The following is a 13,888-nucleotide window of genomic DNA, read 5'->3' as shown; positions in this document are numbered from 1 at the left end:
CTCCTGATATTGGGGTTCATGCTAAGCATTTTGTTATTTCAGTTATGTAATGGTGCAGGCATGCTTAGTTCTCCGCAGGCTTTGGATCACTTTGCTTTAGCTTACCATCAGGCTGATTTTCCATTTCTTGATTGTCAGCAACTGGAATTAATTTTTTCCATTTTGGGAGCAGACCCTGATGGTCTTGTTCTTTTGTCCCATGCCCAATTTTCTTGCCTTTGTCTTACCTTCATGTATATCTAACAGTACTTGTCCACCATACACCTCCTCTCCAAGGTGATCCAGCAAGATCCTAAGGGTTTTTTAGGGGATACATTTGCCCAAATTACATCCTTGTTGACATGTTTGTCGCCTTTAGCTCTTTCTTTACACACGTGGTTCTTCTGTTGTTGGGATCTTTTAGGGAGAGATGCAGTTTTTCCCACGTTTGTTTGCCATCTCCTTATCTGAGGGACTTACGCCTGGTACCTTTTCTCCATTGGTTGGTGTATGGAGATCTTCCAGTGACTCTAGAATCCTGAGTGTATTTTGCGAGACAGCAATCGACTCTTTCTTTCTTGGTTGATCATTTGTCTCGCACAGATCCTTGACCATCCTCTATCTCTGTTCCTTGTCCTAATCCTTCCCAACTCTTACTTGTTCCTTTCACTATGGGATCTTCTTCTCATCAATTTATTCGACAACGAGTGTTGCACCACCAAAAGTATTGGTGACTACCCTGTGGGCTTCAGTCTGGTGGGAGGTTGTTCATCCAAGTTTGTTCATCTATAGCGAGATTTTGCCAGGGATCTATGGGTCCTTCAGGTTTTATCCTCCGTTGTCTTGGAATCCTACATCTGTCCGAGTCAGTATAGGATCTTTTCTCCCTTTTTTTTTTACCCTTCTCTGGGGTTTTATTCCAGGCTGTTTGTTGTCACCAAGAAAACTGGAGACTGATGGCATGTGATTGATCTGTTATGCCTCAATCACTTGTTGGTGCTACCTAGTTTTGTGATGGAGTCGTGGGTATTTTCTCCAGGTTTATGGATGACCAAGGTCGACATCTTGAATGCTTTTTTCCATATACCCATATCATGGTAGTTGAGATACTACCTTCAGTTTGTTCATCACTGGGTGGTTTACCAAATTTGTTTTCTTCATTCGGGCATGCTTTTGTCGGGTAGTCTAGGCTTTTGCCAGACTTGTACATGCTCAAGGGTTGTGCTTCCACCATTACATGGATGACTGGATTCTGTTGGCTCATTCCAAATTGGAGTCCATCCGACACACTCCTTCCCTTGTAGATGATCTGCATTGGTGGTTGGACAAGGCTCACTCGTGGGCAGGATTTCTGTTTCCTCGTCCTCATCCAGATTTACATATTTTCACAGCTGGGGAGCATGGGTCGAGCAGCAAGTTGCTTCAGGTCATTGGTCTGCAACTGAACAGTCTTACCATATCAATATCCTGGAGCTTCTTGCTGTCAATCGGGCTTTGGATCATCTTCTCCCTCTTGCCCACATTCGTCTGTTCATGATCCATACAGACAATTCTATGGTGGTGGCATATATCAATCACCAGGGAGGCACCCGTTCTCATTGTTGTTGGACGTTCGACCTCGATTTTGGGCCCACATGCACTGTACTTCATCTGCTTGCAGGTCATGTTTCAACCTTGTCGTGGATTCATCTACATCTCCTGGACAAAATTTGTCCGACAAAGTGGTTTCTAGATCCTTGGGTTTTCCAGTGGTTATGCACTCGGGTGAGTATTCCACACCTTGATGCATTTGCCTCTGTCCTCAATACCTCAGTTTTGGTCTCTGGTGCCTGATCCACTTGCTCTGGCTGTCAGTGCATCCAGTCAATATTGGACAAGTTCCGTCCTATCTGACTCTTTCCCAGAGCGATTTCTATCATCTACTCCACTGTGTGTCAAGTCCTTCTGATTGCCCCTTACTGGCCGGCCCAGCCGTGGTTTCTCAAGCTGCTCGAGATCCATTCTGCTCCACCTTTGCCTCTTCCCATCACTCCATCCCTTCATGGCAGTCTTGATTCCAGGTATTTCATCCTGACATTCCTATCCTTTGCCTTCATGCCTGGTTTTTATCCAATTCTTGGCAAGGAGATCCAGTTAATCAGGATGAATAGCTTCATTGTTGGCACGTTCAATTTTACCTTCTTCCATGGCAGTTTATTAATGTAAGTGGAACGTTTTCCACTGTTGGTCTTTGGGTCGTGGGTTCTCCCCTGCTCGTCTCACTGTTCTTCTTATTACAGATTTTCTTACTTGGTTATTTGATCAGGGGTCATTGGTCTCCTGAATTATGGGTTATAGGGTGGCCTTATTTCACACACTTGTTATGTTCTTTCTGTATTAGTTGCCTTTCACAGCATGTGGCCTTTCTGGATTGCTTTGTCAATGTGGTGCTTCATTGCCTTACTTTACATCCATTTAAACCTTTGTCTTCTTGTTCCATGTTTCATTTAACCCTTAAGGCATATTTCCTCCTCCGTTTAGTCTGTGGACATCATCAGTTGGATTTGTTTCACGTACTCTGCAGCATTCCTCTTATCTTATCCTTTATCTGGATCGATCATTTCCTTCCCAGGACTTTGGTGGCTCGGGAAGGTAAGTCCTCCTTCTCAACTGAGTTCCCTTCCTTTCATTTCCCACTTTTTTCCAGGTGTGATTCAGATAGACTTCTATGTCCAATTTGTGCTCTTCATTGTTATATATCACCCGCACAGTTTCCTTCCGTCATAACTGTTCCCGTCTGTTCATTCCTTGACAACTATTCTCTGTTTATGATCTCTCTCCTTCCACCCTTACAAGTTGCATTCAGCTTTTAATTTGATTGACTTATTCTTTCTTGTCTCCTTTTTCCCATTGATTATTCCAGGTGTCTTCTCATCAGATTAGGCATCTTACTTTTTCCTTGGCATTTCATCTGCTTCATCCTTTGGAGGAAATTCTTCATTCAGGCATTTGAACCATCTTCATACTTTCATCTCTTACTATCTGCATAGTGTTGCTGTTTCTTCCGTTTCAAGTTATCGTCTTCCATATGTTGCCATTCTTCAGAATTCGGTGCAACTATAACTGGGTGAGTTTTATTTCTTTCATTATGTATATATTTTCAGGGGCCTGTCCCAAGTTTTGATCTGGATCCTGCTCTGTGGCAGGTACTGTCTGTTCAGGTATACTTCAATCAGTTAAATGTGTACTCACATCCACATTGTAAGGCCATGTTGATTTCACTTTGATAATTTTCATGGCCAATAAATGCACACTGTTCTTTACTATTACATGCACTAGAGAAGGGATGTTCCACAAGACCACTTATAGGTTATTCCTTGCATTGTATTTGCTTCATACATATGCCCATTCCAGACTGTACTGACCCATGGACTTCATGGGTAAAGCAGAAGGGGATTGCTACCCATCACTGCCATTCTTTAGATTGAATAAATTAGGTTTGGTCTGCTTTTCAAAATAGGGTTTTGTGGTCAACCATTGCACTGTCTCCTGCTTGTACATTCCTCCAGACTCTCCACCATGTTTTCTCCCCCCATTTCTTCCAGTGGAGTAAGAAACTCCTTACCACTTTCCAGTTCCACACCACTAGGGTGGTGGACCATGGAGGTATCCTCCTGAATGAGAGATATACAATATAAACAATAACGAATCCATTCAGTTGAGACACGGGTGGTGTAGTTGATGGAAATCCTCCAAAAGGAGCCTCTATCTCTTCACGGGCTTCTCAGAGGGGATGTTGTATCTTTGGAGTGAGCTGCCATAATGATTTGGATCCCTCATCCTATCCCTGCATGGATGTCAGTTCCTGGTGGTTGACTTTGGATTTAGAGCTTAACCAATCACAATATGCCATCACATGTCGTGCGATTGGGATCCCTCTTCCTACTCCCGCATGGATGGTGATTCTAGGTAGTTGAGTTTTGGATTAAGAGCTGAACCTATCGACATGATGTATTCACACATGGGGTGTGTTGGCACATATGCGATTCACCCCTTTGATTGATATCCCTCATCCTACCCCTGCATGGAAATTGGTTCCCAGCAGTTGAGTTTTAGATTTGAAGCTGAACCAGTCACTGTAAGTCCTCACATATGTGTTCAGGGAGTGCTTGGTGCCTCACTTATTTTGCCTCGGGTGCACTGCTTTTGTGCTGTGGGTCACAGTGGGTGCACTTGTTTGTTTCTCCACTTCTTCCTCATATGCTAACTGTCCATGTCTTTATGCCAAGGATGTTACTGCACTTGAGGTGGTCCAGTCTGTTTGGTATGAGTGGGATACCTGTGTATTTCGCTCTAATGACATGTGCCCTGTTTCCTGTATTAGTGATATCAGAATATCACAGACATTTTCTTGAAACAACTAAAACCAAACTACTCACGAGTGAAATTGGTGTGAGACTAGAACTTTTTTTTATACATGTACTATATGTAACATACTAGTTAATGAATAAACTCAGTGATAAACTCAGTTCAAGTTCAAAAATGATGTTTTGTTTATTTCACAAAATACAACTTTCTAATTGTACAAAATCATACATCAAGTGATAATAGTGTATCAGTATAAGATTAAAGGTAGAAGCTTATATATATGTAAATGCACAGAATAAAATAAAATAAATTTTAAGTTGAAAAGTAAACTTGAACATAAAGTATTATTTAAAAACAGTTTCAGAATAAAAGTTGTGAAAATAGTTTTTCTTTGTATTAAAAAATAGTAAGGCCATTTAATATTTTTCCTTGTTATAGTACAATAAGATTTAATGCTACTCTTAATGAAAGTTTTTTTTCCTTTTAATTTGAATGTTATGTAAAGTGAATATTTATCTACATCACATTATTTCTACTTGCTCTGACTGCCAATTTAAGATTAATATTTTTTATTAGAAACAAGGGGACTATCAGTTGGCTTTGGCATCGGAGAAAACAGTTATTGAGCTCCACAGTCAGTTTCCCGAAATTTCTCTTGAGCATATAAGAGATACTTTAAAAGAGTAAGTAACGTAATTAAGTGTACCTGAATTTGTGCACCAGAAATTCTGACACTTAAAAATTTTAATTTTTTTTTATGTCATAAAATATTTTGTGCTTTATGATAAATTCACCTGTTCTGTTATGGAAAATACTTGTTATTGGAGTATTTTTGTCATTTTTGAGATATTTTAATCAGTTATTTCTTCAGAATTTCTTTAGAAATAATGGTGTAAATGTAGTTGTGAATATTATAGAAAGTTTAATTTTGTATGTCTTCTTTATAATTAAAACTGCATGAGAAAACTTGACAGAAACATCTATTGGCACTTTCTGTGAACAGAATGATAAGAATGTTCAGTATATTTACAATTCTGTGTATATAAATGGGATTTTTTAAAATAACTTATATTTTTTTTTAAATTTTGATATACAGTTTTTAGGTAATGGAAAAATATGTATTCAAAGTTTCTAAAACACCTTTTGACTATAAAATACTGCTTTACCCCTCATGGTAGCTTAGCGGTATATCTCCAGGCTTACGATGCTAGAATTCAAGTTTTGATACTTGTGGTGGGCAGAGCATAGATAGATTTAGGTGTAGATTTATGCTTAACAACAAGGAAAGGAAGGAAGGAAATAAAACACTAATTTACATTTGAAACGTTTGATTTAGACTTTACAGGAGTATTGAGAATACTTGCATACCAAATAGATCTCAATATATTTGAATCTTTATTAATGTTAAAGATACATTTGTATGTAGTATAATAAACTTATTCTCTTTACCAAAAGTTGTATGAGTATTTGGTATTAAATGTTTAGTAGACATAACCTGATTTGCATTAATATATGTTATTATTAAGAAAAATAATATATAATGGAGTATTTAGAAAAGGATATAAGCTTCAACGATTTTTGTTAGTAACACTATTGTTACCTAGCCTGACCTGATGCCATTGTGACAGATCAGGTCATAGGTCAAGGATATATCTTTATCCATTTTTGCTTTGTTTTTGATATAATTCTCAAGGTTTTGTTTCTCACACGATTTTTCCTCTCTTTCTCTGATGTTGAGCCTGGCATAGTCAGGTGGTTATGGCGCTCGACTCACAATCTGAGAATTGTGAGTTCAAATCCCTGTCCCACCAAACATGCTCACCCTTTCAGCTATAGGGGCATTATAATGTGACAGTCAATCCCACTCTTTGTTGGTAAAAGAGTAGCCCAAAAGTTGGCGGTGGGTGGTGATGACTTGCTGCCTTCCCTCTAGTCTTACACTGCTAAATTAGGGACAGCTAGCACAGATAGCCCTGGTGTAGCTTTGCACAAAATTCAAAACAAACAAACAAACAATTCTCTCAAGTTATTAGTACAGTCTCTTGTTCAAATAATTTTATGACCTCACAGAATTTCATGTAAACAACTACTAATGAAGGTCAATTTTGAAAATAGCTACAGACAAAGTTTAAAGACCATTAGATAGGCAGGTTGCAAACTATTTACATCAGTGTAGAATGAATAAGGTGGTGTGAGAAGTAATTTGTGGTTTTATGAAAAACTGATTGGGTATAGTGTCCAAAGAGAAGAACAACAGAATGTAGTGGGAACTTAGAAGGATTAAAAAGAAAATATTTTGGTATTTTATATATTTGAAATCTGCAGAAACTTTCTTCTATGACAAAACATTAGATAGAGAGTGTTATATGACAGCAAAATATTTCAGTGACTTAAATCCATATGTATTGAATATTATTGCTAACTTTATTATATTTAGACAACATAGGTAAGTAAAAGAATTTATTGTTTATTGAAAAGAAATTATAGTTATTAGAAATAAGTTGATGTTGTCCTAGAATATTGTTAGCAAAAATATTGTTACCTAGCCTGACCGGATGACATTGTGTCAGATTATAGGTCAAAGATATATCTTTGTCAGTTTTTACTTTGGCATTGGGTGGTGTTAACTAGGTATCTTCTCTCTAATATATCACTTACAAATTAGGAATGACTAGTGCAGATAGCCCTTGAGTAGCCTTGTGTGAAAATGCAACAAATTCCCCAGTTCTTTACACGTTGTTGTATTCCTTCCTTTTCCACAGGCCCCCTTGTTCTGCACCCATGCATAACTAGGACCTCAGTATTCTGTTCTCTCTTACCAGTGAACTTTTTGAGTTGTTAGCAACTTGCAACTTATTCCACCTTTCTCTCAAGATTTATTTCTACTTCTTGTTTGTGGTTGCTGTCATTCAGTTATTCATGCTATCTGTTCTTTCCATACCCTCTTCCATTGCTCTTATATTCTTCTTTATCCTGAATTGTCCTTCCTCCCTGAGACTTCCACCACTCAGGAATGTGACTGCACTATTTACCTTCACCTCTATGATCAGTCAGACTCAAACAAACAATTGTGCCATGTTCATGCTGTGTGTTGCTACTTATTTCTTACCTCACACTTTCGAGTCACTCATCACCAAATCCTCATCCCCTGGAATTTATCTTCTTCCAGGGATATTTCTTCTTTACAGGTTAAGTCTGACTAATTCTATGTTCAGTCTACTCTTCATTGGTGGTTGATGCTCACTGGCTGTTCCACATTCTTCTCATCAGCTTTCTCACTTCTCTCATTCTTTTGCCACTCATTTCCAACAACTGCTGGATGAGTTCATTCAAACAGGCATGTGAACTACTCTTCACACCTTTGTTGACCACTGTTTTCACTCGCAATCTAGCTGTCTCATCTCACAAAGGTTACCACCTATCTCTGTTCACCATCCTATATTCTATCCACTGTCTCTAGACTGAGGGGTACATTTCATTTTTATTATTACAGCATTTGCTTATAGGATTCTACTGGGTTATCTTTGAGCCAGGATGATGGAAAGCACTCATACTATCTAACCTGGCTCCATATATGCCCACTGTAAGATTGGGCATTCTGCAATACCATTTGAAATATCCTTGTGGTATATTCATATATTTGACTACCGTGTGATCTAGATTGTACCTATTCCTTGAACTATCATGGAAAAAGTCAGTATCAGGGGGTGCTCTACCTGTTTTCCTGGCTTGCACTTGCTGTCTTTTCAAAATAAGGATACATGGTCACTTGTTGCACCATCTCCAGAAAAGACCTTTCTGGCTGAAGGACCAATGAGGATTAAGACAATTTTTCTGCATCTCCCCACCATGAATTCTTTCCCCTTTCTCTTTGAGTGGAGCACAAGAGACCTTTGCCACTTACAACTCCAACTGCTGGAGTGTTGGGCCATGGAGAATCCTCACTGATTAGGACCTAACTGCTGGGGCTAGAACAAGGGGTGCCAGTCAATGGGAAGTGGGACAGTGGCGATACTGTCAGTGTAGTGCAGAACACCCATCATATAGCTACACCTATAACATGCCACTTGTGCCTTCATTCTGCAGCCTGAATCTGTACAGTAGAATTGAGGCAAGCCCATGATATGATACTGTGCCCTCCTCCTGCAGACTGTAACTGTCCAGTAGAATCAAGGTGGGCATGCACCACTATACCATGTCTTACTCCTGTGGTCTTGTCTGTTGAGTCGAGATGAGCACATTATACAATTGTACCTTTTCCTGTGGTTATCACCTGTTCATTTGACTGAGGTGAACATGTACTAACAAACTGTGCCCTCCTCCTGCAGCTGATGTCTGTTCAGTCGAGTTGAGGCATACACACACACACACACCATTTCATACTCTACGGTATGAATTCTGTGCCCTACTCTCACAGCTGGTATGAGTCCAATAGTCTGATAGGAGAGTTGAGGTGAGCTTGTACTCAGCTGGCCATGTTCTTATTCCTTTCAATACATGGGGCTCATTTCATTTGCTTCTTCCTTCCTTTTTACTGGGTAAAAAGTATACCCTTTAAGAAATGAGATGCAGTCTCTCACTGGTATGCCCCTATGGAACTCCTGCCATTAGGTGTCACACTTCATGGGTTTCCTTTGTTCACTTTCTGGAGGAAATTCAATTTGGTAAATATTTGCACTGGTCCCTCTACCACTTCAGGGTAGGATTCTATCTTAACTGTGTGAAGAGATGTGTATCATCTCAGAAGTTAACATTTTCTTTACCTTAAACTGTATTTCTGATGGTTACCTCTTTACACACTTTCCCACCCTTCCTCCCCATATCCAGTGCTTTTTAGTATTTCTTGCCTTGTCAAAGAATGAAGATTTATGAGTGCAAAAGCATAGAAGGAGTTAGTGCACAAGGGGTGTGTTGCCATTCTATTGGTGCACGGCTTTTGCTGCATAATGATGTCATTATGCAGTAGCACAATTCACAAGAAATCTTGTGAGATGAGGTGGCATGCAAATCTCTAATGCAGACACATGAGGAAAATAGTTTAACTGTAGGTAGAGGTGAGTATTTATTGGAGATATATTTTCAGACATGGAAAATTTGATTTTTTTATTCATTTATTCACTTATTAAAGAATATGAACTTGCATATAGTGTTTTTTTGTTCTGGTAGACTTGGTGTCTAATACAATAATATAAAAAGAAAAAAAACCAATGGTGAGCCATAGTAAGCTTATACCTTATATCTTAATACTTCTTGCCCCTTACATGTAAATACAAATTTTAATTTCTACCAAAACTTTAATGTTATTGTGAGGTTAAATACGTGATGCACTTTATCATTATTTTGGAGATTGAGTAATCCAGTATAAAAACAGGTTATCTTTTCATTATTAATGTTATTTTTGATCAGCATTAATTTGAGAAAAAATAGAAAAGGGGTAAGGTTTAATAAAATTAATTAAAGCTTTTCACCAAAAGCTTCCACAAAAGTACTTTTTCCAGTGGAAAAAATAAATTGTTTTCAGTAGTTGGCAGAGTTTAGGATACTACAACTTCACAAGGATGAGAACATATTTCTTCAGTGTTCTAATAATTTGTTACTGTTTCCATAAACAAATCCACTGATTGACATTGTCAATTTCGATTGTATGAACTTGTGTCAGAATTATATGATAATAGCAAAGCTTCTGAAACAAGAGAATGACATTAAAAAAAAAGACAAAATTCAACTATAGAGAACAATCATAATTTCTTAAAAAGGAAAAACAAAATCAAGCTTAGAATGTTACATTTTAGAATTTATTTACATAGATTTATATAAGTATGGAAGTGTCGAATGTTTTTACATGTGCAGAGAATACATTGCTATAAATTAAATGTATGCAAATGCTTTTTTTGAAAACTTGCAGTTCACTAGCTTTTGAGTCTTAGGTGGCTCTGGGCCTTTGATCTCTTAGTTTTGCATATCTAAAGTAAGTGTACATACTTATTTCAAAGTTTTTGTTTTATGAATTTCCATCCCTTTAAACTATTAATGTAAATACATAAATTATTGTCATTTGTTGTAACCTGACCGTAATATTATATCTTTTATAATGTGTGTGATGCTGTAAAATGATGCTAAGTGTGACGTGTTAAAGGCCGAGATAGAGCAATCCAGACAAACCTAGTTGTACTTCTAAAACCAAGTGAAATTCTAGTGTATCAGAATTACATTTCCAATACCATTGTGTCTGTTTAACATGTGTAACATGATAAATAATGCTTTGAAAAAAAAATGTCCTCTTTGTTTCCACTTAAATTAATGTGGATGTGTTACTTTATATTGTAGATGTAACAATGAAATTCAACTGGCAGTTAAGCATCTGAAGAGATTATCCAAAACATTGGCTACCTCAGTAAATGTCAGTAATATTAACCAGAATGTTGCTGCCCAACTGTCTCATACATATGAGGCACCTAAGCCTTATCAGGCAGCTGATTCTTTTGTTGTAATGCGTGAAGCTGACAAGTTAGCAGGTACTGTTTTTTGTTTTGTTAATTGAGCATCTAATAAAAAAACATTGTTAATTATTAATTTATTAATCTTTATGTGTACATTAAATTTATGTCTATAAAAACAATGTAATTCAGGCAATGTTAATAGTTTAGAAAATTTACTCTAATAAGTTTATAATATCTATAAACGCAATGATCACTTAATATTAAAGGTTTACAGTAGGTAAGGCAGTTAGATAAGTGTAACAACTGAAAATCAAAAGCAGAAATTTAATGTTTAACTTAATTTAATATCACTTGGTTTAGCTTAATTTCACAAACTGGTAAACGGACTGGCAATTTGTCATTTTTTGTGTGTGTGTATACCATTAAGAGTTTAAGTAGTGGTTCAGGGTTCACAAACAGAGATTGAAAATGGTACAGACAAAGAAAATTGGGCTATAAATATTAAACAGCAGTGATATTTTCTCACTTTGATATTTAACGCCTGTAGTAAAATGGTGACAGGCAAAACAGTAAACTTTGTCAGTAGATGTGGAATATTCGAGCCGAGGATATGCTTTATACCATTCAGGTGTGAATTTTTATCCGTGAGTCTTTGGAAAGTGGAAGGGCTCATTCAGATCAGGCCAAATTGGTCCATTGTCAGGTGTTCTGGATATGTCAGCTGGACCACCTACTCCAAAAGTTGGCCTAGGCAGAGTTGATTATCCACTGCTGCAGCTCAGCTTGTGTAATTCTCCAGTGCTAGTGGGTTTGCCCAATATATATATTCATGTTCTTGATCAGAAGTATTCACACCGCCTCTTTGATTCAATAGTCCATCCTCTGTCGGGTCTTCAGGTACGATTACTTCATCGTCAGTCCTTCAGCATTTCTTGTGTGGTTCACTTGCCTCTTTGATAGATTCATCTTCCTGGGAATCATGTGATTTATGTGGATTTATGCACAATTTTATTATATCCATTTTCTCAAGATGTGTATCTATGCATAACACCAACTTCATGTAACAAGTAACATCAGTGACATGTATCATTTAAAGATACTTGCAACCTACAGATTGAAGAAAAACCTAGTAACAAATATTGAGGTGCAAAGTTAAACTGCTGAAGATAGCTTTTCACAACTTCTCACTGAAAAACCAGTCTGAAGACCTTACCAACGTTTCTGAGAAACGCAGGCCTAGGTCCCTTTTGGATGGGGCAATATAATATTGTCATTGCTTAGGCAAAGCATAATGTTTATAGCCTTCAATCTTAATTAGCTACAGAGCTATCAAATAGAAAACCAGATCCTTCTTGCCACCCTTACCTGTCAATCCTCCCTTTTTGAACTTGCAAGTAGTTTTCTGACTTTTAATCGTATATTATGTATAACCAATAGAAAACCAATGGTTCCACCTTTGAAATTGCATATTATTCTATTTTCTTTTTTTTTCTCAATAGACAATGTGTAGTTTCAGTTTTACTTTTGTTCCTGTGGGAAATACATCGACCAGCTTTACTTAATTTCTAACAATGTTTGTGGCATAAGTCAGAAAAATTGTGATAGTTATGGGACATATTCTGCTTTTTGCATGTTATTATTCTGTGTTATTTTGAGCATTATTTAATTAAATAAGTAATTATTTAGTACAGTAGTACCATTAGTATAAAAAAATAGGGTTAAAGGGAATACCTATTATTGAAGGTTAGGTTAATCTCAATTTCCAACTAATTAGAGACTCAGTTTCTTTTATATAATTTCTGGTGACTTTTTCTTGCTGGTTTTATTGGATTTATATTATTTCTATCTGAAAGTTGCAGATATATTTTTCTATAACAAAAACTCATATAAGAATATTTAAGGTTAGCAAATGTGTAGGCTAAAAAGGTTGTGCAAATGACATTGAATCATAAATCATTCATTATTGTTCAAACAAAATTAGTACATTTTTAGCAGATTATGTAATCGCTTCAGTGGACAAAGAAACCTGAAGAAGGTGCAGCAAAGATAACTATGTCGATGCATATAAAAGAAGTTAAAAATTTATTTTTGATTAATGATAATAAAAATTTCTGTTTTTACTTATATCTTTTGTTTCTTTTCTCTACAATTTTTTCATTGTGTATGCTACTGATAATATTAAAATATTCATAAAATGAATTAGTATGATAAGCAGTAAATATACATGGTAAAAAATTTTCTACAAACTATTTGTTTATCTATTAAAGGTTGTTAGAATAAAAGAAATAGTAGACTGCTAATGGAAGGAATTGCTATAGTGTGAATGCTGATACTTTAAAAGTGATGACATGTTGTTACAAGAATTCTTAAATGAATCTTGAAATTACTTTACATGTTTATTTATAAACTCAAAAAAATGTGATCATGAGCCGTATATCTTGCTATTGATTAGGAATTATAAAATGCTCACAAAACTGATATTGAGAACAACTATGACTTCAACAGCTATAACTATGTCTATTGTATCCTATCTGGTCTTAATGAGCCCAGGTATTAAGTGAAATGGTTTGTCGGCATTGTACATGTAGTGTGGCTGATATATTAAAACATTCTTCTTTACTTTCACTCATAAGTTCTTAGAAGCAATGCTAATAAGCTTCTGTTTTAAGTTAATCTGCTGATTATTTTGATTTTAAAAAATATACCATCATCTGTACAAATACATTTATATAGACAGTAGTTTGTTTTTTCTGAAATTGCTCAAGAGGAGTACAAGGCTTTTGATAATGGGAATGAACACATACACCTTATTGATTAGTTTGATTATTTTGAAATGGATTTCTAAAGTTGTGTACTATTTCCAGTGTAGTGTGTAAATCTCCATTTTCAGGAAAAATTTTAGTCTTCTGAAATTAACAGCAGATTAGTAATAATTTTTCATATTAATACTAAGAACTCAGTTAGAACAAATCTTTTGAAAATTGTAATTTATAGATTTATATATGTATATGTGTGTGTGTGTGTGTGTGTATATATATATATATATATATATAATAGATACTACTGAAAAGTTGAGATTATTAGATTAATATTTGGACATGTGTTTTTTTTTTAAATTAAGT

The 13,888-nt window shown here is 36.2% G+C and overlaps 1 protein-coding gene across 1 annotated transcript in view; it reads left to right on the top strand.

The window, feature by feature from the left end:
• LOC106467584 overlaps window positions 1-13,888 on the top strand; it is a 48,671-nt gene that overhangs the window by 15,526 nt on the left and 19,257 nt on the right. The window contains exons 5-6 of the mRNA XM_022395796.1: window positions 4,903-5,009; window positions 10,654-10,841. Of these exons, the coding sequence (XP_022251504.1) occupies window positions 4,903-5,009; window positions 10,654-10,841 (295 nt within the window). The remainder of the gene's footprint in view (window positions 1-4,902; window positions 5,010-10,653; window positions 10,842-13,888) is intronic.

The sequence above is a fragment of the Limulus polyphemus genome, unplaced genomic scaffold (genome assembly GCF_000517525.1).
Source record: "Limulus polyphemus unplaced genomic scaffold, Limulus_polyphemus-2.1.2 Scaffold2671, whole genome shotgun sequence".
NCBI classification, from domain to species: Eukaryota; Metazoa; Arthropoda; class Merostomata; order Xiphosura; family Limulidae; genus Limulus; species Limulus polyphemus.
This window is presented reverse-complemented; position numbering and strand designations above follow the sequence as displayed.